The 25,811-nt window shown below is 48.3% G+C and overlaps 1 protein-coding gene across 1 annotated transcript in view; it reads left to right on the top strand.

Moving 5' to 3' along the window:
* The first annotated feature begins 213 nt into the window (after positions 1 to 213).
* The window catches only part of LOC137541524 (opioid growth factor receptor-like protein 1), a 46,033-nt gene continuing 20,435 nt past the window's right edge, over positions 214 to 25,811 (top strand). The window contains exons 1-3 of the mRNA XM_068262855.1: positions 214 to 457; positions 4,852 to 4,947; positions 25,309 to 25,372. Coding sequence (XP_068118956.1) covers positions 350 to 457; positions 4,852 to 4,947; positions 25,309 to 25,372 — 268 coding nt within the window. The 5' untranslated portion in view covers positions 214 to 349. The remainder of the gene's footprint in view (positions 458 to 4,851; positions 4,948 to 25,308; positions 25,373 to 25,811) is intronic.

Here is a 25,811-nt window from a genome sequence, read left to right as displayed (position 1 = left end):
ATGGGCAGCTCTGTCTGGAGAGGAATATACATGCTATAGATGCATCATGCACTATATAGGCGATGGCTGCTAACAGGGCAGCAAACAGTTCACAATTCTTTCACAGCCATGTTTGGTAACTCCATACTGTAGTACCCCCCATGACAGAGATAGAGCGTTTTCAGGTTCTGGTGATGGACTTCCGGCGCGCCGCATCACTGACGTCATCATCCCGCGCCGGGTTTCAGTTTCGGTATTTTTGACTGTCAAAAGCGGAGGCTCCATCTCCGGCCTCCAGACCGACCAACCCGGCACCGTGCTCCCCTGCCTGGTGCTGCCCGGGCCCTGGCTCCGCGGCCCCGCTTCCAGCATGTCCCGGGACACCGAGGAGGAGTGGAGCGGCCAGTACGACTCCACCTGGGAGGAGGAGGATGGAGAGGAGCCCCGGGGGAAGAAGGAGCCGGAGGCCAGGCGCCAGGTGCGGGGGAACGGGGACCTCTCCATATACAGCGGGGCAGGCGGGCGGGGGGTAGGAGGAGAGGAGGAATGCAGGAGGAGAGAGATGGAGAGGGGTGATGCAGGAGGAGAGAGATGGAGAGGAGTGTTGCAGGAGAGAGATGAAAAGGAGGTTGAGAGATGGAGAGGGGGGGGGGATTCAGGAGGGAGAGAGAGAGATGGAGAGTAGGGATGCAGGAGGAGAGAAATGGAGAGTAGGGGGTGAGATGGAAAGAAGGAAGAGATGGGAGAGGGGGGGATGCAAGAGAGAGAGAGATGAAGAGGAGGGATGCAGAAGCGAGAGATGAAGAGGAGGGATGCAGAAGCGAGAGATGAAGAGGAGGGATGCAGAAGCGAGAGATGAAGAGGAGGGATGCAGAAGCGAGAGATGAAGAGGAGGGATGCAGAAGAGAGAGATGAAGAGGAGGGATGCAGAAGAGAGAGATGAAGAGGAGGGATGCAGAAGAGAGAGATGAAGAGGAGGGATGCAGAAGAGAGAGATGAAGAGGAGGGATGCAGAAGAGAGAGATGAAGAGGAGGGATGCAGAAGAGAGAGATGAAGAGGAGGGATGCAGAAGAGAGAGATGAAGAGGAGGGATGCAGAAGAGAGAGATGAAGAGGAGGGATGCAGAAGAGAGAGATGAAGAGGAGGGATGCAGGAGAGAGAGATGCAGGAGAGAGAGATGCAGGAGAGAGAGATGCAGGAGAGAGAGATGCAGGAGAGAGAGATGAAGAGGAGAGAGATGCAGGAGAGAGAGATGAAGAGGAGGGATGCAGGAGAGAGAGATGAAGAGGAGGGATGCAGGAGAGAGAGATGAAGAGGAGGGATGCAGGAGAGAGAGATGAAGAGGAGAGAGATGCAGGAGAGAGAGATGAAGAGGAGAGAGATGCAGGAGAGAGAGATGAAGAGGAGAGAGATGCAGGAGAGAGAGATGAAGAGGAGGGATGCAGGAGAGAGAGATGAAGAGGAGGGATGCAGGAGAGAGAGATGAAGAGGAGGGATGCAGGAGAGAGAGATGAAGAGGAGGGATGCAGGAGAGAGAGATGAAGAGGAGGGATGCAGGAGAGAGAGATGAAGAGGAGGGATGCAGGGGAGAGAGATGAAGAGGAGGGATGCAGGGGAGAGAGATGAAGAGGAGGGATGCAGGGGAGAGAGATGAAGAGGAGGGATGCAGGGGAGAGAGATGAAGAGGAGGGATGCAGGAGAGAGAGATGAAGAGGAGGGATGCAGGAGAGAGAGATGAAGAGGAGGGATGCAGGAGAGAGAGATGAAGAGGAGGGATGCAGGAGAGAGAGATGAAGAGGAGGGATGCAGGAGAGAGAGATGAAGAGGAGGGATGCAGGAGAGAGAGATGAAGAGGAGGGATGCAGGAGAGAGAGATGAAGAGGAGGGATGCAGGAGAGAGAGATGAAGAGGAGGGATGCAGGAGAGAGAGATGAAGAGGAGGGATGCAGGAGAGAGAGATGAAGAGGAGGGATGCAGGAGAGAGAGATGAAGAGGAGGGATGCAGGAGAGAGAGATGAAGAGGAGGGATGCAGGAGAGAGAGATGAAGAGGAGGGATGCAGGAGAGAGAGATGAAGAGGAGGGATGCAGGAGAGAGAGATGAAGAGGAGGGATGCAGGAGAGAGAGATGAAGAGGAGGGATGCAGGAGAGAGAGATGAAGAGGAGGGATGCAGGAGAGAGAGATGAAGAGGAGGGATGCAGGAGAGAGAGATGAAGAGGAGGGATGCAGGAGAGAGAGATGAAGAGGAGGGATGCAGGAGAGAGAGATGAAGAGGAGGGATGCAGGAGAGAGAGATAGAGAGGAGGGATGCAGGAGGAGAGAAATGGAGAGGAGGGGGTGAGATGGAGAGGGGGGATGCAAGAGAGAGAGATGAAGAGGAGGGATGCAGAAGAGAGAGATGAAGAGGAGAGATGCAGGAGAGAGAGAGATGAAGAGGAGGGATGCAGGAGAGAGAGAGAGATGAAGAGGAGAGATGCAGGAGAGAGAGAGATGAAGAGGAGGGATGCAGGAGAGAGAGAGAGATGAAGAGGAGGGATGCAGGAGAGAGAGACGAAGAGGAGGGATGCAAGAGAGAGAGACGAAGGGGAGGGATGCAAGAGAGAGAGACGAAGAGGAGGGATGCAAGAGAGAGACGAAGAGGAGGGATGCAAGAGAGAGAGACGAAGAGGAGGGATGCGAGAGAGAGACGAAGAGGAGGGATGCAAGAGAGAGAGACGAAGAGGAGGGATGCAAGAGAGAGAGACGAAGAGGAGGGATGCAAGAGAGAGAGACGAAGAGGAGGGATGCAAGAGAGAGAGGTGAAGAGGAGGGATGCAAGAGAGAGAGGTGAAGAGGAGGGATGCAAGAGAGAGAGGTGAAGAGGAGGGATGCAAGAGAGAGAGGTGAAGAGGAGGGATGCAAGAGAGAGAGGTGAAGAGGAGGGATGCAAGAGAGAGAGGTGAAGAGGAGGGATGCAGGAGATGTGCGGTGGGAGAGATGGAGAGGAGGGATGCAAGAGATTGTCGGTGGGAGAGATGGAGAGGAGGGGTGCAGGAGGAGAGATGGTTAGGAGCTGTGCAGGAGGAGAGAGATGGAGAATAAGGATGCAGGAGGAGAGAGGTGGAGAAGAGGGATGCAGGAGGGGAGAGGTGGAGAAGAGGGATGCAGGAGGGGAGAGATGGAGAAGAGGTATGCAGGAGGCAGAGATGGAGAGGAGGGATGCAGGAGGGAGAGATGGAGAAGAGGGATGCAGGAGGGGAGAGATGGAGAAGAGGGATGCAGGAGGGGAGAGATGGAGAAGAGGGATGCAGGAGGGGATAGATGGAGAAGAGGGATGCAGGAGGGGATAGATGGAGAAGAGGGATGCAGGAGGGGAGAGATGGAGAAGAGGAATGCAGGAGGGGAGAGATGGAGAAGAGGGATGCAGGAGGGGAGAGATGGAGAAGAGGGATGCAGGAGGGGAGAGATGGAGAAGAGGGATGCAGGAGGGGAGAGATGGAGAAGAGGGATGCAGGAGGGGAGAGATGGACAAGAGGGATGCAGGAGGGGAGAGATGGAGAAGAGGGATGCAGGAGGGGAGAGATGGAGAAGAGGGATGCAGGAGGGGAGAGATGGAGAAGAGGGATGCAGGAGGGAAGAGATGGAGAAGAGGGATGCAGGAGGGGAGAGATTGAGAAGAGGGATGCAGGAGGGGAGAGATGCAGGAAGAAGGATGCAGGAGGGGAGAGATGGAGAAGAGGGATGCAGGAGGGGCGAGATGGAGAAGAGGGATGCAGGAGGGAGGAGTAAGGCAGAGAACACACTTGTCTTTCAGTTTTCTGCATACTTTTTCTGCACACAAAATGTGTTTCTATGCAGGAAAACAAGCTTGTTTTTTTCACAGCAGCTGATGTAATTGATAGAGAAAACTGACAAAATGTGCAGAGTCATCATGCAGAATGTCAGTATTTTTTCTGCATGTGAACAACATATTAAAGGGACTCCGAGCAGTGATTAAAAACAAAATCTGAACTTACCTGGGGCTTTCTCCAGCCCACCGTAGGTCGGGAAGTCCCGAGTCGTCCTTCTGGTTCCTCTCCCGGGCGACACCGGGCCCGAGTGTCGGGCTCCCTCTTCCTGAAAAATGACGTTAGTCGTCATCACGGCGGCTGGTGTGACAGTAATGCGCATGCGCAGTTTAATCGCGCAGTACTGTCACGCCAGCCGCCGTGATGACGCGAGGCGGCCAGTGTGGTCACGACTAACGTCATCTTTCAGGAAGAGGGAGCCCGACACTCGGTCCCAGTGTCGCCGGGTGTCATTTCTGCGAAGGGACCGGGAGAGGAGCCAGAAGGACGCCGAGGGACCTCCTGACCTACCGTGCGCTGGAGAAAGCCCCAGGTAAGTTCAGATTTTGTTTTTGTTTCCACTGCTTGGAGTCCCTTTAAGTGTGAACTCGCAAATTGATTAACATGAGTTCTCAGTTTTTCTGTGCAGAATACGCGCACAAAAACAAGTGCGTCCCCTGCCTCAAGGAAATAGAGTTGGAGGTAAGGGGCGGAGATGACTTTGGAGGGGAGAAATGCAGGAGGGAGACCGTGTCAGTGGGAAGGGACAGGGAGAAAAGGAGAGACAGAGTTGAAGGGGAGAAGAAGAGAGAGAAGGGATGGAGACAAAGACAGGAGCCATAGAGAGGGGGAAGTGAAGGAAAGAAACAAGAGGATTGAGGGACTAGAGGAATGGGTCATCTTTCATTCTGGTCTGTATACTGCCTCATGCACATGCTGAATTGATGGAGTTTGCCCATTGGTTCATGTAATGAATGTGTTGGGTTGGTCTATTGAGGCACATACGCGGGAGTATTTGGTTTTTGTCCATTGATGCACACCATAATTACATTCCCTCTGTTTTAGTATAAAGTTCCTGGAAGATGGTGGAACAGAGCTGCCAGGGATCTGCAGAACTACAGACACGGATATGAGCAGGACTCCAATTATCAGCAGTATTCGGTAAGATGCTCAGTATCTTCAACCACTGAGGGAGGCGGGTTCCGGAGAAAAACTTACTGCATGTTTTATGGTACTCTGAGGCATTGGAGGACAGTCGCTGGATCCTACTTATTTCACCAGGAAGCCTCTGGAAGTACTCCTTAAAGTGATCCGGAGGTGAGAGTGATATGGAGGCTGCCATATTTATTTCCTTTTAAACAATACCAGTCGCCTGGCACCCTTGTTGGTCTATTTGGCTGCAGCAGTGTCTGAATCACACCAGAAACAAGCATGCAACTAATCTTGTCAGATCTGACAATGATGTCAGACACACCTGATATGGTGCATGCTTGTTCAGGGTCTATGGCTAAAAGTATCAGAGGCAGAGGATCAGCAGGGCTGCCAGGCAACTGATATTGCATAAAATAAAAGAAGTATGGCAGCCTCCATATTAGGGTTGCCGTGGTATACCGGTATGACGGTATACCACGATTTGATTGTGCATGGTAATCATACCATGTACAATCTCATTTTACCGGTTTTTGGGGGTGGGGTGACGTAGCGGTGGTGATGCGATGTAGCGGCGAGCGCACGAACAGTGCCGGTGAAAGAAATACTCACTTGCTGGGTCCTCATGCTGTACTGGCTTCATTCTACTTACTGTTCTTGCCTCACATTTCCCTGAAACAGCTCCCCCTGGGCGCTATTACAAGGAGATGGAAGCAAGAACAGGAAGTAGAATGAAGCCAGTACACACGAGAGGACTAGCCCGGCAAGTGAGTATTTGTTACCCCTGCTGCTGTGTCCCCCCCCCCCCCCCTCACTCCCCCCACCTCTCTCTATTGCGGGCACCTACATCTATCCATTGCTACCTATTCTGCAGCCACCTATCCTGCATACACCTATCCCTGGCTACCTATGCTGCGGCCAACTATCCTTGGCTACCTATGCTGCTGCCACCTATCCCTGGCTACCTATGCTGCTGCCACCTATCCCTGGCTACCTATGCTGCGGCCACCTATCCCTGGCTACCTATGCTGCGGCCACCTATCCCTGGCTACCTATGCTGCGGCCACCTATCTCTGGCTACCTATGCTGTGGCCACCTATCCTGCCTACACCTAGCTCTGGCTACCTATGCTGCAGCCAACTATCCTGCCTACACCTATCCCTGGCTACCTATGCTGCGGCCACCTATCTCTGGCTACCTATGCTGTGGCCACCTATCCTGCCTACACCTAGCTCTGGCTACCTATTCTGCAGCCAACTATCCTGCCTACACCTATCCCTGGCTACCTATGCTGCGGCCACCTATCCTGCCTACACCTATCCCTGGCTACCTATGCTGCGGCCACCTATCCTGCCTACACCTATCCCTGGATACCTATGCTGCGGCCACCTATCCTGCCTACACCTATCCCTGGCTACCTATGCTGCGGCCACCTATCCTGCCTACACCTAGCTCTGGCTACCTATGCTACGGCCAACTATCCTGCCTACACCTATCCCTGGCTACCTATGCTGCGGCCACCTATCCTGCCTACACCTATCCTGGGCTACCTATGCTGCGGCCACCTATCCTGCCTACACCTAGCTCTGGCTACCTATGCTACGGCCACCTATCCTGCCTACACCTAGCTCTGGCTACCTATGCTGCAGCCACCTATCCTGCCTACACCTATCCCTGGCTACCTATGCTGATGCTGCAGCCACCTATCCTGCCTACACCTATTCCTGGCTACCTATGCTGCGGCCACCTATCCTGCCTACACCTAGCTCTGGCTACCTATGCTGCGCCCACCTACTACTGGCTACACCTATCCCTGGCTACCTATGCTATGGCCACCTATCCTGCCTACACCTAGCCCTGGCTACCTATGCTGCGGCCACCTTTCCTGCCTACATTTAGCTCTGTCTACCTATTCTGCGGCCACCTAATACTGGCTACACCTATCCCTGGCTGCCTATGCTGCGGCCACCTACTATTGGCTACACCTATCCCTGGCTACCTATGCTGCGGCCACTTACTACTGGCTACACCTGTCCCTGGCTACCTATGCTGCAGCCACCTATCCTGCCTACACCTATCCCTGGCTACCTATGCTGCGGCCACCTATCCCTGGCTACCTATGCTGCGGCCACCTATCTCTGGCTACCTATGCTGTGGCCACCTTTCCTGCCTACACCTAGCTCTGGCTACCTATGCTGCAGCCAACTATCCTGCCTACACCTATCCCTGGCTACCTATGCTGCGGCCACCTATCTCTGGCTACCTATGCTGTGGCCACCTATCCTGCCTACACCTAGCTCTGGCTACCTATTCTGCAGCCACCTATCCTGCCTACACCTATCCCTGGCTACCTATGCTGCGGCCACCTATCCTGCCTACACCTATCCCTGGCTACCTATGCTGCGGCCACCTATCCTGCCTACACCTATCCCTGGCTACCTATGCTGCGGCCACCTATCCTGCCTACACCTATCCCTGGCTACCTATGCTGCGGCCACCTATCCTGCCTACACCTAGCTCTGGCTACCTATGCTACGGCCAACTATCCTGCCTACACCTATCCCTGGCTACCTATGCTGCGGCCACCTATCCTGCCTACACCTATCCTGGGCTACCTATGCTGCGGCCACCTATCCTGCCTACACCTAGCTCTGGCTACCTATGCTACGGCCACCTATCCTGCCTACACCTAGCTCTGGCTACCTATGCTGCAGCCACCTATCCTGCCTACACCTATCCCTGGCTACCTATGCTGATGCTGCAGCCACCTATCCTGCCTACACCTATTCCTGGCTACCTATGCTGCGGCCACCTATCCTGCCTACACCTAGCTCTGGCTACCTATGCTGCGCCCACCTACTACTGGCTACACCTATCCCTGGCTACCTATGCTATGGCCACCTATCCTGCCTACACCTAGCCCTGGCTACCTATGCTGCGGCCACCTTTCCTGCCTAAATTTAGCTCTGTCTACCTATTCTGCGGCCACCTAATACTGGCTACACCTATCCCTGGCTGCCTATGCTGCGGCCACCTACTATTGGCTACACCTATCCCTGGCTACCTATGCTGCGGCCACTTACTACTGGCTACACCTATCCCTGGCTACCTATGCTGCGTCCACTTACTACTGGCTACACCTGTCCCTGGCTACCTATTCTGCAGCCACCTATCCTGCATACACCTATCCCTGGCTACCTATGCTGCGGCCAACTATCCTTGGCTACCTATGCTGCTGCCACCTATCCCTGGCTACCTATGCTGCGGCCACCTATCCCTGGCTACCTATGCTGCGGCCACCTATCCCTGGCTACCTATGCTGCGGCCACCTATCCCTGGCTACCTATGCTGCGGCCACCTATCTCTGGCTACCTATGCTGTGGCCACCTATCCTGCCTACACCTAGCTCTGGCTACCTATGCTGCAGCCAACTATCCTGCCTACACCTATCCCTGGCTACCTATGCTGCGGCCACCTATCTCTGGCTACCTATGCTGCGGCCACCTATCCTGCCTACACCTATCCTGGGCTACCTATGCTGCGGCCACCTATCCTGCCTACACCTAGCTCTGGCTACCTATGCTACGGCCACCTATCCTGCCTACACCTAGCTCTGGCTACCTATGCTGCAGCCACCTATCCTGCCTACACCTATCCCTGGCTACCTATGCTGATGCTGCAGCCACCTATCCTGCCTACACCTATTCCTGGCTACCTATGCTGCGGCCACCTATCCTGCCTACACCTAGCTCTGGCTACCTATGCTGCGCCCACCTACTACTGGCTACACCTATCCCTGGCTACCTATGCTATGGCCACCTATCCTGCCTACACCTAGCCGTGGCTACCTATGCTGCGGCCACCTTTCCTGCCTACAATTAGCTCTGTCTACCTATTCTGCGGCCACCTAATACTGGCTACACCTATCCCTGGCTGCCTATGCTGCGGCCACCTACTATTGGCTACACCTATCCCTGGCTACCTATGCTGCGGCCACTTACTACTGGCTACACCTGTCCCTGGCTACCTATGCTGCAGCCACCTATCCTGCCTACACCTATTCCTGGCTACCTATGCTGCGACTACCTATCCTGCCTACACCTATCCCTGACTACCTATGCTGTGGCCACCTACTATTGGCTACACATATCCCTGGCTACCTATGCTGCAGCCTCCTACTACTGGCTACACCTATCTCTGGCTACCTATGCTGCGGCCACCTGTCCTGCCTACACCAATGCCTGGCTACCTATGCTGTGGCCACCTACTATTGGCTACACATGTCCCTGGCTACCTATGCTGCAGCCTCCTACTACTGGCTACACCTATCTCTGGCTACCTATGCTGCGGCCACCTGTCACTAGCTACATCTATCCCTGGCTACTTATGCTGCGGCCACCTACTACTAGCTACATCTATCCCTGGCTACCTATGCTGCGGCCACCTACTACTGGCTACACCGATCCCTGGCTACCTATGCTGCGGCTACCTACTACTGGCTACATCTATCCCTGGCTACCTATGCTGTGGGCACCTAATATTGGGGTGGGGGGGGGGGGGTATATTACTTTATGTAAGGGGGGGCCCCGGGTCCAAATAATTGTATAAAACCGTTATACCGAGGTATTTTTTTTTTTTTTTTTGCGGTTATCATACCGTGGAATTTCATACCGTTGCAACCCTACTCCATATCCCTCACACCTCGAGTTCCAGTTTAAAGGACAACTGAAGCGAGGGGGATATGGAGGCTGCCATATTTATTTTACTTTTAAGCAATACCAGTTGCCTGCTTATCCTGCTGAGCCTCTGCCTCTAATGCTTAATACACACCATGCGTTTCCGCGTCGAATGCGTCCGTCGATACGCGTCGATTCGATTATTTCCGAGCGCATTTCGATGATTTTTAGGTCGATTGCCATGTAAAGTATGGCAAATCGACCTAACAATCCGTCGAAACGTGAATCGGACATGTTGGAAATAATCGAATCGATGCGTATTGACGGACACATCGAACGCGGAAACGCATGGTGTGTATCCAGCATAATACTTCTAGCCATAGACCCTGAACGAGCATGCAGCAGATCAGGTGTTTCTGACATTTTTTGTCAGAACTGATAAGATTAGCTGCATGCTTGTTTCTGGTGTTATTCAGACACCTCTGCAACAAAATAATCAGCAGGGCTGCCAGGCAACTGGTATTGTTAAACTGGGAATAAATATGGCAGCCTCCACATACCTCTCACTTCAGTATATTATATAAAAATAATAACAAAATTCTACTATTTGATTGTTATATAGAGGGGTACAGTAACAGCTGATGGGGAGGATTTGGAGGAGGGGGACAGCCAGATGAGTGGACAGGAACAGATAAAAGGGGGAGATATGAGGGAGGGAAGACTGTACAGGAGCTGGTACATGAGGGGTACAGGAGCAGATTTTGGGGGAGGGCAGTCAGATGAGGGGTAAAGGAGCAGATCTTGGGAGGCTTATGAGGGAGAGGGGGCAGTCAGATGGGGACTGGATAATGCATTAGTTACGGGCTCTGACTTTGACATGGGTGACCAGGGTTTGAATCCTGGCTAGGGTCAGTACCTCTTCAGTAAAGAGTCCTTGGGCAAGACTTCCTAACACTGCAGGGTGGCCTCTTGAGTAAGTCCTTAGTGGCTGCAGCTCTTGAGCGCTTTGAGTCCAACAGAAGAAAAGCGCTATACAAATGTTAGGATTATTATTATTATATTATAGATGAGGGGTACAGGAGCAGATCTTGGGAGGCTTATGGGGAAGAGGGGTCAGTCAGATGAGGGGAACAGGGGAGGGCTCTGCTGTATACAGTAGAATCCCTTTATACATCACTCAACCGGGCTGCTGCCAGTCACAGGAACAAGTAGTCAGTCGACGATTGTTTCGCGCTAACGCACTTTTTCCAGTACTCTGCTCCATGGCAGGGGAAAGCTCACCGCCGTCCATGACGGCACAGAGTTTTAAAAACGCAAAGCTGCAGCGCACTACGCAAACGCACCTTGCAGCGCACTACGTCACCTCCGCAATGGCACCTCCCTTGCCAGCAACCAGGCGCATGTCACGCGTCAATTTAGACGCGTGGTGCGTAGTCCTTTTTCAGATTTGGGTACTGTAAGAGTACGCATACATTTTTCAATCGATTTCCTGCTAACATTGGTCAAAGGATTGATCAGGAACGCCAGAAAATCTCGGTTGCAAGGGCTGAATCGTGTGCGCTGTAGTAACGGCGTTCATTACCCTGATGATTGACAGACCCCCGGCCGGTGTCTCCCCAAGTGTATATATGTCCCCCGTGCCCGTGAGAAATGTTTAAGGCTCACCTGTCATGCCGGTGCAACTCTTGGTGGCCTCTGGTGTCATCATGAGCACCTGTACCATGTGACACCAGCGCATGTAGTAATGTCCCTACATGCTCGTCCCTACACATGGTACAGTAGCTCACGGTGACAGCGGAGAAGGCCAAAATGTGCGCAGGCGTGGCAGGTGAGCTTTTAGCTTTGCGCACAGGGAGGGCGCATATACAGTACTCTTGAGGGGGACTGCGGAACAATGTCCAATAGATTTCATGCAGAAATCTATTGGAAGTTGCTGCACAGAGTATGGGCCGGAGCTAGATCAATCTCTGATCAGATTTGATCAGAGAGGGATCTATTAAATGGTCAGTCTGGTAGCAGATTGCGTTATGTATGGCCACCTTTATGGTACCCAGGAATCATTTTTTTGTATGTGATCAGCACGTGGAAACACTAAGAGCTTGTTCACACCTAGGCCGTTTTGCGCATTTTTCAGCGCCGGCGATTTTAAATATCGCCTTAAAAGCGCTTGTGCAATGAATCCCTATGGGATAGTTCACATCAGCACGATTCGTCAGCTTTCCGCTCAGCAAAGCGCTGCATGGACCGTTTTTTAGGGCGATTCTGCTACAATGGAAGGTATAGGAAAAACGCAAAATGTTTACAAAATTGCTTTGTGCAGCGATTGCGTTCAGGCTTTTAATAATAAATACATTGTATTTATTCTTTTTCTTGTTAAATAGTTCACTTCAAGCGTCAGGAAGTGAAAAAACAAATCGCTCTGCAAAAGCGGTATGAAAAGCACTGTACACAAAATTGTAGCGCACAGGTAAATGCCGGGAGGGAGAAAAATCGCTCACAAAACCGCAAAATTCTGGCGTTTCGATTTTAGATGTGAACAAAGCCTCATTGGCATTGAACTTTTATTTTGTGATAACTTTTTATGGTGATAAAAAAGCTAATAATCCCTGGCTGTTCCCCAATTGGGTGATTTTTCTGCAGTTTACTTCCTACTAATGCCCTTTGGGAGACTATATCACTATAAGCTACAGGTAAGCTCAGCATTCACCTCTCTGTAGATCCTTCATAGATGTAGCTTTTTTTTTTTTCTTTAAGCACATCTTTATTGAACAACCTAAACACTTAAAGGATACCACAGCTGAGAAACAAGTTTGCTGCAGTGTGTGGGGGGTTAAAAGTACATACCATTAGCCGGTCCTGCCCCCCTCCGTCTGCCGCCGTTAGTCTCATATAGGTCCCGGTGTCCTGCGACTTGATTGACCCCCCACCCGGACATACTGCGCCCTGTGTGCGCAATATGTCTACCCCTCTTCACTTCTGGCTGGCGCATAGCAAGCGGCTCAGAAGCACGCTGACTCCTTCGTCTAGTCTGGGCTGACTAGACGGAGGAGTCAGCGTGCTTCTGAGCGCACACAGGGCGCAGTATGTCCGGGTGGGGGGTCAATCAAGTCGCAGGACACCGGGACCTATATGAGACTAACGGCGGAAGACGGAGGGGGGCAGGACCGGCTAATGGTATGTACTTTTAACCCCCCACACACTGCAGCAAACTTGTTTCTCAGCTGTGGTATCCTTTAATGCAGACCTGAACTCAGAACTTCCTCTCTGCTCTAGAAGATAAGCAGCAGCATAATAGCATTTAAAGAACATGTCTTTTGTTACAGCTGATACAAATCTTGGGATAAATCTGCAGTGTATCTATTTCCTGCTTTTATGGAAGCAGACATAGGGTTAACATCCTGGGATTACAAATTAGCTGCTCTGCCAAGGCAGTTACCTGGCACAGCTGAAAGTTCAAATTACAATTGTGTTTAGTCACAGATGAGACTAAACTCTCTAAATACATACAGGGTATATTTCTCTGTGTTTTCCTTCTGTCCTGTGCAAGAGTTCAGGTCCACTTTAACAAAAATGGTGCCCAAAATTTTAGATGGATAACGTTTTGGATGAAACAGTTGTCTACTTTTTATTTTTAGAAGACTGAATATATTCTAAAATATTTATGACCAAGTTGGCCATCGAAACCCGACCTTAACGTGCCCATCAACGATGCAACTTTGATTGTACAATCCTATCCAGTCAATGTAGTAGAAGGGTGAACTGAGTGATTGTACTTGAATGGATACTTTCGGTAGTCCCTCTTCTTAAAGGAGTTATCAGGCATTTACTAGTAAAATAAAGGCTACTTACCTGGGGCTTCATCCAGCCATAAGCTCCCAGCATGTCCCTCGCCGCAGCTCTGCCTGCAGCCGTTCGCCGCAGCTCCCTCCCGGTCCCTGGCGATGATGTCGGGCCGACTTCCAGTACTTCTGCGCCTGCGCAGTCCACCCTGGTCCACGTTGCGGTGATTGACAGCACCGCTCGCGCAGCCGCAGTACAGGCCGACCTCCAGATCGGGCTGACGCCATCACCGCGGACCGGGAGGCAGAGCTGGCGAACGGCTGCGTGCAGAGCTGCGGCGAGGGACATGCTGGGAGCTTGGGGCTGGACGAAGCCCTGGGTAAGTAGCCCTTATTTTACTAGTACATGCCTGATAACTCCTTTAAGGTGTCCATTAAAGGACCTCTGTCACGAAAATCTTAAAATTTTAAATACATGTAAACATATACAGATAAGAAGTATGTTTCTTCCTGAGTAAAATGAGCCATGAATTGCTTTTCTCCTATGTTGCTGTCGCTTACAGTAAGTAGTAGAAATCTGACATTACAGACAGATTTTAGACTAGCCCATCTTCTCATGGGGGGTTCTCAGGGTTTTCTTTATTTTTAAAATCACTTAGTGAATGGAAGTTTCTTAGTCCAACTGTCAAAAAAGTGTGCAGCCAGCACAGAGGCTGAGCACAAAAGGATCCGCAAACCAAGTGCTGGTAGAAAGATTGCTGTATTCTTTATTCAAAAAATTCCATGTTGCATCGCAATAAAAACCACAAAGTTCAACTGACGCGTATCGGGCCTACAATCTGCCCTTAGTCATAGTCTACTATGACTAAGGGCAGATTGTAGGCCCGATACGCGTCAGTTGAACTTTGTGGTTTTTATTGCGATGCAACATGGAATTTTTTGAATAAAGAATACAGCAATCTTTCTACCAGCACTTGGTTTGCGGATCCTTTTGTGCATATCTGTGGACTGGTTTGGCTCCTTTGATCCCGCACCTGCCGGTTAGTTTCTAGGGGGTAGAGCGTTTTGAACTCCTTCACAGCACAGAGGCTGGCCAGCATCTTTGTATTAATCCTTTTCAGGGAGGGTCTTTATAAAGAAAAAAAAGCCATGCTGAGAATCCCCCATGAACAGATGGACTAATCTAAAATCTGTCGGTAATGTCAGATTTTTACTTCCTTCTGCAAGTGACAGCAACATAGGAGAAAAGTAACGTATGGCTCATTTTACTCTGGAAGAAATGTATTTCTTATTTGTATCTGTTTTACATTTTAAGATTTTCGCGACAATTCCTCTTTAACAATACAATTTGGCAAAAAATTGACCTTCTCAATTCATCAAATAGGGTTGATGGTGCAAATTGACAATAAATGATCAATTTTTTGATTGTTTCATTTTTCAATACATTCCATTGAAATTACCCGTTTATGGGCCCAATGGATCGTTTCCTTCTGATCACAATTATCGAATCGGAAAAATTGTTCGCTAAAATTGTATTGTCAATGGGTATATTTACATGGGAGTGGTAAGATAGTACAGTCAATACTGTATTATTAATGACCACCTTTAGGCTTGGTACACTTGCTAGATGGTTCTGGGTTGAGGTGGTCGGCGAGAGACATAGATTGCTGGATTGTCTCGGCTGAGTGCAATTGTGTGCCGCATACCGTCCCTCCACCCCCTTCCCAGCAACAGAACACATCAGTAGCTTGAGGGCTAGCGACTCCTCTATACAGAATTCTGGGCCCAAACCGTCCCCCAAGGGATGGAGTCCCTATCCTTGCGGGCAATAGTACTTCTGTATGTGTGCGCATGCTTAAGGAGGATCTAAACTCTTCCACAGGAGAGAAGGAAAACAGAGTAAAACACCCTGTTCATATTTAGAGATAACAGCCTGTTTAATTCTCCCTTTTCTGCTAGTAATGAGGCACAGTAATGTGAACTGTCATCTTTGTCTGATCTGTGCCCAAGTTTGTGCCGTTAAAGGGAACGCGAGGTGAGAAGTTTTTGGAGGCTGCCATATTTATTTCCTTGTAAACAATGCCAGTTGCCTGGCAGCCCAGTTAATATTCTTGCATAAGTAGTGTCTGATTCCATACCTTGGAAAAAGCACATGCCTAATCCAGTAAATGCTGAGTCAGAGTACCTGATCTGCTGCATGCTTGTTCAAGGTCCGTGGCTTAAATAGAATACAAGGTGAGTTCTGACAATGCAATCCACATACAGAGGCTGGGTCTGCCTATACTGCCCAGCCTCTGTTGCTATTTCAATCCTCCCTAAGCCCCCCTGCGCTCTGCTATCCCCCATAAATCACAGCCGCGCTGTCCTTACACAGTGTGTCGCAGCAGGCTGTGTTTATCTCTGTACTGTCAGTCTGCTGCTCCTGCAGAGCTCCGATCCACGCCCGCGTCCCTTCCCTCCCCGCTGATTGGAGGGAAGGGACGCGGGCGGTGATGGAGCTCTGCAGGAGGCGGGGGGAGCAGCAGACTGACAGGACAGATGTAAACACAGCCCGCACAGCGTGGCTGTGATTTATGGGGGATTGCAGAGCACAGGGGGAACTTAGGGGGATTGGGATAGCAACAGAGGCTGGGCTGTATAGGCAGACCCAACCTCTGTATGTGGATTGTATTGGCAGAACCCCACCTCGGGTTCTCTTAAAGTATTAGAGACACATGATTATGAGGACAGCCAGGTAACTTGTATTGTTTAAAGGGAAACAAATATGGCAACCTCCATAGCTCTCTCACCTCGGGCTCCCATTAAGACAGGCTATATATAAACACAGGGGGTTAACCGTTTCTGTGCTCCCAGTATACCAGGAAGTAACCACTCTGCAGAATCTCTGTAGGATTTGTATCAGCTGTAACACAGAAATGTTTTTTCTGTACAGGGTATTATGCTGTTGCTTATCTTTTAGAGTAGAAAGGAAGTCCTGGGTTTAGGTCCGCTTTAACGTTAATCCGAGGTAGCAATAAACAGATACTTACCTAAGAAGAAGGGAGTGTTTGAATCCTGCAGAGGCTTCCTGCATCCATCCTCAACTAGACCACAGTCACTACCCAAAACCCTCTCAGGCCTGGAACCCACTACAAAGCGTTATCGCAAACCGCAATCTCTAGCGTTTTTAATGAGTGGTTTCTGGCGATTTTGGCAGCAATTTTAAGAAGTGTAAGCGTTTTGCCGGTGATTGTGTAGCGATTAGTGTTTTTAATTCTAATTGGTCCTTTCAATTTCAATTTACAGTGTGCAGTAATTTCGAAACGCTAGCAAAATCGCTTTGTGTAGGTTTTGACAAGCGATTACGCCAGCAGTTATTTACTTTACATCGCAGAAACGCTAAAGCAAAACGCTAAAAATGCTGCATGTCCTGCATTTGCAATTTTGGTAATCGAAATCGCTCCTGTGGAATTTGGCCCATCCATTAACATTAGCTGAGCGTTTAAGGAAATCGCTAGGGGTTTGAAAACGGCTAAAAGGAGGCACATTTAGGAGGACGATGCGGGACGCAGCGTGCCCATCTCCAGGCTTACCTTAAGGGCTGGAACCCACTAAGAGTTTTTTTGGGCGTTTAGGGAGGTTTTCAAACCCCTAGCGATTTCCTTACACGCTCAGCTAATGTTAATGGATGGGCCAAATTCCACAGGAGCGATTTCGATTACCAAAATTGCAAATGCAGGACATGCAGCATTTTTAGCGTTTTGCTTTAGCGTTTCTGCGATGTAAAGTAAATAACCGCTGGCGTAATCGCTTGTCAAAACCTACACAAAGCGATTTTGCTAGCGTTTCGAAATTACTGCACACTGTAAATTGAAATTGAAAGGACCAATTAGAATTAAAAACACTAATCGCTACACAATCACCGGCAAAAATGCTGCATGTCCTGCATTTGCAATTTTGGTAATTGAAATCGCTCCTGTGGAATTTGGCCCATCCATTAACATTAGCTGAGCGTTTAAGGAAATCGCTAGGGGTTTGAAAACCTCCCTAAACGCTCAAAAAAACTCTTAGTGGGTTCCAGCCCTTAAGGTAAGCCTGGAGATGGGCACGCTGCGTCCCGCATCGTCCTCCTAAATGTGCCTCCTTTTAGCCGCAATCAGTCCCGGTAATTCTGCTCAGTCACGCCAGTCGGCTCTTCTGCGCATGCGTGAATAAAACAGGTGTGAATAAACCAGATGACTGGGACGGATACCAGGTGAACGGAGGACTGCTGGAGGACGGCGAGGGACACATCGGTGCTCATGGGGCTGGAGGAAGCCCCGGTTGAGTATAAAATCTTTTTGTGTACTCATCTCAGGTACATCGTAACTGCACTCCTCTTCCTGCATGAGCGCAGCCATGCTGTGAGTACAGCTGCGGCTGCGCAGTAGCATGGAGCCGCTTGTGGATGATCCACTCCTGCTTACCGCGCAGCCGCACTCATGCATGAAAAGCAGTGTAACGTATGACAAGCTCTTGTTGGATATGTGCCAGGGGTCTGTGCAGGGCAATGGCGGGGGGTGAGGGGGCAGGAGCATACAGGAAGGCTCTGCAGGATCCAAAGGCTTCCCTCTTCTTTAGGTAAGTTATCTTTTTTTTTTTTTTTTTTGGCCTCATATTATTGAAAACTTAAAGTAAACCTGAAGCGACAGTAAAGTCATGAGATAATGAATTGTATGTGTAGTACAGCTAAGAAATAGAGCATTAGTAGCAAAGAAAAGAGTCTCATATTGTTTCCAGTACATCAAGTGCCCAGGAGCACCACCAAGGCTCCAATAGAAAGTAAGCGGTGTTGGGGGTCAAAGCAATAATCCCACAAAAGGACTGGCTCCACACAGCGTATTTATAGCTCTTTAGGGTTTTATGGATGCAAGCATGATAACAACAACAGACGCTGTTTCAGCCTCCTTTAGGCCTGTAACAACTTGCTTAGTGATCATAAATGACATAATGCAACACATACACATATATATATATATACCATAAATGTCCACCCCTCTAGGGGGTCCAATGACCAATCAGAAAGGTCAAAATACGGAGGACCTGATGGGAGACTTAACACAATAGTGCAAACCAATAGCACCAATTAATTTTGAATCTACTCTCTCCTATCAGTGAAAACTGGAGGGTTCCCCGCTCTCAGCCATCGGTAATGTGAGAGGAAACAGGCGCATCATGTTACAAACCGCCGCCTCCATCCACAGAGGCGAGTGGTGTGATGTCACAGTCATGTGACGAGTCACATGACCTGCTCAGCTGACTACCGCTGACAAATCATATGCGCCTATATCGTCTGATATAGCGGAAGGCACAGCCTTTATGGATTTATCCAGGTGATCCAAATTAAAGTTAACCTTCTTGGCGGTATAGCCACCGATACTGATATCTCTGGCCCTGCTGGGCCGATTTACTTCATGTAAACTGCGCCACACGCAGCTAGCACTTTGCCAGCTGCGTGTGGCCTTCGATCGCCGCCGATCAGCGGCGATCGCCCGCACGCAGCGGCTGAAGAGGCTTCCCCGAGCCCTGCGCTGCCTGGCCCGAACACTTTCGGGCAGCGCAAAGGGCTGGATCGGAGTGGTCTGACGTCATGACGTCAGCCCGATCGTCGCCATGGCGACAGGGTAAGCCTAACAAGAAATCCCGCTCTCCGCGGGATTTCTTGTTACTTGTGAATGCCGAAAGCGATCAGAAGGGCGCACCTTGTGCGCCCTCTAGTGGGCTTTCATGCTGCCAACTTTTAGTTGGCAGCATGAAAAGAAAAAAAAATGACATGGAAAAAACCCTGCCGCCGCCACCGTGGCAATTTAAATAGAACACCAGGGTGGTTAACCTATTTCTTTTTTTTTTTTTCTTTTTTTTTTTTTTTTTGGCATTATAAACCAATTTTTATTTTGCAGTAGAAGTAGTATAACATATTAGAACAGTACAATAAAGTACTATGAACTATAGTACCATGATGTACAATACACTACAGTAAACTATAGTACAGTATAGTTCAATAAACAGACAGTAATTTAGTAAGTGCGTCACCAGTTGAAGATATACAATAGCATCTCAATAATGTATAAACTACATATAAAATACGTTTCTATGAAATTAGTTGCTGCGCAATGAGAGTCAGTGAGTGGTTTACTCTCTGCCATGGCATTTACAGGACCTAGCAGGTAGCCATAACGAGGGTAAATCTCTAAATGGATATCGGGAAACATCTGGTGCAACCAGAAGGCCAGCATGGGCCACCACCAGAGTATATACTTTGTACCATTAGAAAGATGGCTCAAAAATGGGATCTGTTCTATGATAGAAGAGATTATTAATCACAACATATCAGAACCTTACCTCTCTAATGAGGCACAGACTAACCAGCAAGCTCATGGTGACCCAGAACTCATTGGAGTGTGTAAGGGACTACAATGGTCCTAAAAGCCCCCTTACTAAGATGTTAAGAAAAACAAAAGTTTGCTCTCTAATGAGGTAGCATAATTGAAGAACCTAACGTAACACCTAATATTAGTATAATTGACTATAGTTAAGTATCAATTGTGTTTCAGTAACCTGTTTCTTCATTGGGGGGTGAGTCAGAGCCTTTAGTTGACGGCTATGCATAATCTAGGGGGTTGGTAAATGGTGTACCTTGAGGCAGGAGATGAGACTAACACCATGCTGTGGGGAAGTTAAAGTTGGGGTGTTTAAGGCCTAATCTGGTTCTAATTTTCTGCTCCATGTTAATGTTGTATTTAGTAATAGCTAGGAGCTGTTGAGGTGAAATTTCTTCTTGAGATTTCCAGTTGGTAGTTATCAGATGCAAGGCACTAAGGATCAAATGATAGATTGAGGGCTGTAATTCTGAGGGGATGTTTTCTGGGTTAATTAATAATAATGCCAGTTCAGGCGAGAGATTGAAAGTAGAAGTGTGAATTTTACGAATATAGGACTCAACTGTTACCCAAAGACGTGATACAATAGGACATCCCCAAAACATATGTACATATGTACCGATATTGCTCTTACATTTCCAGCAGGATGGTGAGGACTAGGGAGAGAATGAAGCTATTTGTCTTGGGGTCCTATACCATTTGTAGAGTATTTTCTTGGATAGTTCCCAGTGAGAGTTGCATTGAGATATTTTAGAAACAGTTTTGTTGGCCGCCACAAGTTTATGTATTGAAATTTCATTATTTAGATCTAGAGACCATATTGTGGCATATTTTTGTAAGGGTGAAGTTGTATCGCGACTAGAAGTCTTATACCAAACCGAAATACCCCCTTTATAATTGCCAGTAAAATTGAGCATTGAAAGAATGCCCGCATGGAGGTGTTGGAAGGGATGGTTTTTTTTGTTTTTATTAAATGGAAAATTCTGTGGTAAGTAAATAATTGGTAGTTTGTATTGCTTATGTAGCTCATTCAATGATTTGACTTGGGAACCATTGAAAAGGTCACTAAGGAGTAAAATACCGGAGTTTTTCCATGTTTGCAAATTGAGGTCTTTGGTAAAGTGTTCGAGGGCTGAAATTGAGGTTGGGATTTGAACTGCGTGTTTCTGTGGAGGAGGGCGTTTATTAAAGTTTTCCCATGATTTTAGGGAGGCTAGTATGAAGGGGAATGGGGATGTAGGGAGTTTAGCTCCCATGATAATGCTGGTAAGCAGAGTTCTAAGGTTTGTTTTTAAGAAGTGAGTCTAGTTGTAGCCATGGTTTAGGTGACTGAGCATTCCACCATTGCCTTACTATCTCTACGTTGGAGGCATGGTAGTATTTCTCTAAAGTTAACCTATTTCTAAGCATGCATGTAGAAATCTCTGAATCAGAGAGACACTGACATCATATCTCATAGATTCATAATTAACAAGTGTTTATTTGGAACGTAGTCCTTACTATTTATAGATTACATGACGTACAATTGATATTTATTCATTTTAGGGACGGTTTATTGGTTAGTAGAGGTGTGAATAATTGATAGAAGGTGTGTTATGGGTGTACATATTTAACATAATTAACTATGATGCAATCGACCAAGCTCAGTCCTGTAATGTATGCTCTGGGTAAAGCTGTCCTTGCAGCCTTTTTCTTAACAGCTTCTATGCTGCTGACCTTCACCGCTGCTTTAGTTCTTGTTTGGTCTCAGAACTCGAACAGAGCTGGAACGTGTGTGTGTGTGTGTGTGTGTGTGTGTGTGTGTGTGTGTGTGTGTGTGTGTGTGTGTGTGTGTGTGTGTGTGTGTGTGTGTGTGTAGGGGTGTGTGTGTGTGTGTGTGTGTAGGGGTGTGTGTGTGTGTGTGTGTGTGTGTGTGTGTGTGTAGGGGTGTGTGTGTGTGTGTAGGGGTGTGTGTGTGTGTGTGTGTGTGTGTGTGTGTGTGTGTAGGGGTGTGTGTGTGTGTGTAGGGGTGTGTGTGTGTGTGTGTGTGTGTGTGTGTGTAGGGGTGTGTGTGTGTGTGTGTGTGTGTGTGTGTGTGTGTAGGGGTGTGTGTGTGTGTGTGTGTGTGTGTGTGTGTGTGTAGGGGTGTGTGTGTGTGTGTAGGGGTGTGTGTGTGTGTGTGTGTGTGTGTGTGTGTGTGTGTGTAGGGGTGTGTGTGTGTGTGTGTGTAGGGGTGTGTGTGTGTGTGTAGGGGTGTGTGTGTGTGTGTAGGGGTGTGTGTGTGTGTGTGTGTGTGTGTGTGTAGGGGTGTGTGTGTGTTGAAGAATATGAGCAATGAATGTTAATCAATCAATCCTGGATTTAATCAATAACCTATGAGGTAAAGAATGTTATTCAATACCTAATCAATAATATGCCTATGACACGTCGCATAGCCAGGCATTAGCCTACGCTTCAAAGCGGCAGGCGGTGCTAAAGTGGCATACAGGTCCGCCCATGTCACCACCGTGACTCAAGTACACACTAGAAAGTATGATAGCTGCACCACTCGCCATACCGCTGCAGAATTAAGGGGGAACTCTCCTGTCTCTCCATTTGGCTCTCACGCTGGTCTGAAGAACAAAGATATAAACAATATATAATGAAACGGCAAAGAGTACAAATAAGCAAGCTAATAGGAACAGAGAAAGTTACATCAGGAACAATAATCAATTAATTACAGAAGCCCAGTTATTATCAGTGAGGGTCACACTGTAGTCACTTCCTGTCTGAGTCAGGACTGAGTCAGCCACTTACATACCTGATATTTAACTCGTTCAGGCAGAGAAAGGAAAAAAAAGGAACCCAGCATAGTTATTTGTGTGCTAGGCACTGTACATACACGTGTCTCTCTCATCATGTCACATGTCAGTTCGGGTATCCTTTAAAGGGGACCAGAACCTCTCTGCTCTAAAATGCAACAGCATAATAACCTTTAAAAAAAACATTTTTGTTACAGGTGACACTACTCCTAAAATAAATCTGCAGTATTTCTACTTCCTGCTTTCATGGAAGCAGACATATTTTTAACATCCTATGCTTAAGCATCGCAGCGGTATGGCGAGTGCTGCAGCTATCATACGCAGCGGTATGGCGAGTGCTGCAGCTATCATATAGTGTAATACAACTTCTGTTCTATTGCTGCCTCTTCGGAGCTATATGTACCGTGCCAAACCCAATTCCGGGCATGACCCAGTCATGCTTGGCGAAATAAAGTATTCCTGATTAAGTGTAACTGTCGGGCATACAATAAAAAAGTCAGTTTTTTATTTTTATCTGGTAAACAAGTAATAAGGATGCTAACCAAGCAATCCAAAAGTTAAAAATTACTATTACTTTTCTTGTTGATAAATGATCATTCCCCAGTTTACCTGACTCTTATTTGGTACATTGTCACACAAAGGAAGTTGCAGGGCATACTGAGTTGTCCTTTTTTGCTTCTCTACTTCCCCTCAGACTTAAAGAGACTCTGTAATAAAACAAATTCCCCTGGGGGGTACTTACTTCGGTAGGGGGAAGCTTCAGGGTCCCAATGAGGCTTCCCCCTCCCCTGTAGCTGCAGGCAGTCCAGCGCTGGCTCCTCAGAAGTCTCCCGCAATCCTCCGTCGACAAGCCTGACAAGGCTTGATATATTTACCTTCCCTGGCTCCAGCAGGGGGCGCTGTTGCAGCTCTCAGCAGGGAAATAGACGGAAATAGCCGATTCCAGTCGGGTCCGCTCTACTGTGCAGGCGTCTTACGCCTACGCAGTAGAGCGGACCCGACTGGAATCGGCTACTTCTGTCTATTTCCGAGACCAGAGCGGCAACTGCGCTGGAGCCGGAAAGGTAAATATTTACATGATCGCCGTTCCACGGTCGTCTCACTGCTGGTCCTGGGACAGAGGAGGGCGGGGGAAGCCTCGATAGGATCCAGAGGCTTCCCCCTCCCGAGTTGAGTACCCCCCAGGGGCATATTTTTTTAATACAGATTCTCTCTGGCCAATATTTCTCATGCTGAGACAATGCTTTTTCTATTACAGAGCTGGGTGGGAGTGTCTGAAGACTGGGAGGAGGGCGGGCAATGCATACACAATCAGGCAGAGGAGAGTAAGGGAGGAAATGACATCAGGGTTGGCTTCAAGATAGACACAGTTAAAATGGAGAATGCTTAGGAGTTTCTCTTTTCTCTTTTTTTTTTTTACTATAGAAAAATCACTAAAATAAAAACAGGGGCTGTGCAATAAATATGTTATGTAAGTAGAGCAAGTATTTATCTACTTATATATGTGTTTTTTCTCTTCCTGGGAATAGTACAGTTGGTAAGGGCTTAGCATCCTTTTTTTTTCTTTTAGGGCGATCTTTATCTCTATCCTGTGTTTTTGTGTCCTGACAGGAAGTGGGTAAAACTCTCCAGGAGGAGAAAATACACTTTTTGTGAAAAAGAGCGAAGTACGATCTTCTGTCCAACCAATTGATCAGATCGGGCATCATTGGTGGTACCGATGGACAACAATCGTTCTGTCTGGCCTGATGCACACCAAAAACTGCTAGCAGATCCGCAAAATGCTAGCAGATTTTGATTTCTTATTTTTCTGTAGCGTTTCAGCTAGCGTTTTGCGGTTTTTGGAAGCGTTTTTGGTGTAGTAGATTTCATATATTGTTACAGTAAACCTGTTACTGAACAGCTACTGTAACAAAAACGCCGGCAAAACCGCTCTGAACTGCCGTTTTTCAGAGCGGTTTGCGTTTTTCCTATACGTTACATTGGAGGCAGAAACGCCTCCGCAATCCAAAATCTGCAGCAGCCAGGGAGTATGCGTTTCTGCAAAACGCCTCCCGCTCTGGTGTGCACCAGCCCATTGAAATACATTACCCTAGCGGATCCGCACCCGCAAGCGGATCGCAAACCGCAGCAAAACCGCTCTGGTGAGCACTAGGCCTCTACCTGTTTTTCTGATCTACTCCACTGGGCACAATTGGATCGATTGTGCTTCCCTTCCCATCTGTGGGCCCACATTCACAATGATCGAATTGGCCGGTTGATTTTAGAATCCCAGATTATTTTATTTGTTGCCACAGATGATAATGGCACTAATTTTCCTCCTCACTGTTAAGAACTAAACTAATTTGTTTTCCCTAGAAATTGGAAACCAATGATTACAAACATTCAACAAGATGCAAGTAATTCCGGCTTGTATGCAGATTTAATGCAAATCATATGCAAATTGGAACTGGGTAGTTGTTTGCACCTCATTTACCATCTCTACTGATGATTATAGCCACTAGAGGGCACTGTGGCATGCAGAGAAGACCGTATTGTGCATTATAGTGAATGGAGAGACAGCCTTGTTGCGTACCACACTGCCCTCTAGTGTCTAAAAGAGTAGGAGCTGTTTATGGCCACTGTGGGGAACGATCCAGGAGACAGCAGCAATACATTGACGTAGATGCAGTCACTCTATTTTGGTCTGAGCGTCACTGCTAGAGTTCTACTTTAAACAACTGCTTCTTTTCTCTCTTAGTGTCGGTCTGAACACACCCCCAATCTGGACTTTTACCAGAACAAGAAGCGTTTTGAACCCAGCGGTAAGTATAGAGGGTATGAGTAGTATTAGGCTGCATTTCCACTTGTGCGGTGCGAATCGCTGTGGTAAAAATTTGCATGCGGATGCGAATTCGCATGGATGACGATGTATGCGAATTTAACCATGGCAGTGCTGGTATGCTTTTCCATTGTTTCTATGCGAATTCGCATGAAAATTCGCATACCCAAACCTCATGCGAATTTTCCTATTAAATACATTGTATGCGATTCGCATAGCGGTATGCGATATGCGAATTCTGATGGCTCTGCCATGCAAATTTTTTCTGCACAGAAAAACGCAAAGGAATCCTGACATGTGGAAACAGTCCCAATCACTATGCGAATTCGCGATAGTGGAAATGGGCCCTTATTGCTTAATTTATATACATGTATATGTGCATTTTAGATGCCTTTGGCATGCTTCACATAGATCCGACAATT

The sequence above is a fragment of the Hyperolius riggenbachi genome, chromosome 12 (genome assembly GCF_040937935.1).
Source record: "Hyperolius riggenbachi isolate aHypRig1 chromosome 12, aHypRig1.pri, whole genome shotgun sequence".
Classification (NCBI taxonomy): Eukaryota; Metazoa; Chordata; class Amphibia; order Anura; family Hyperoliidae; genus Hyperolius; species Hyperolius riggenbachi.
This window is presented reverse-complemented; position numbering and strand designations above follow the sequence as displayed.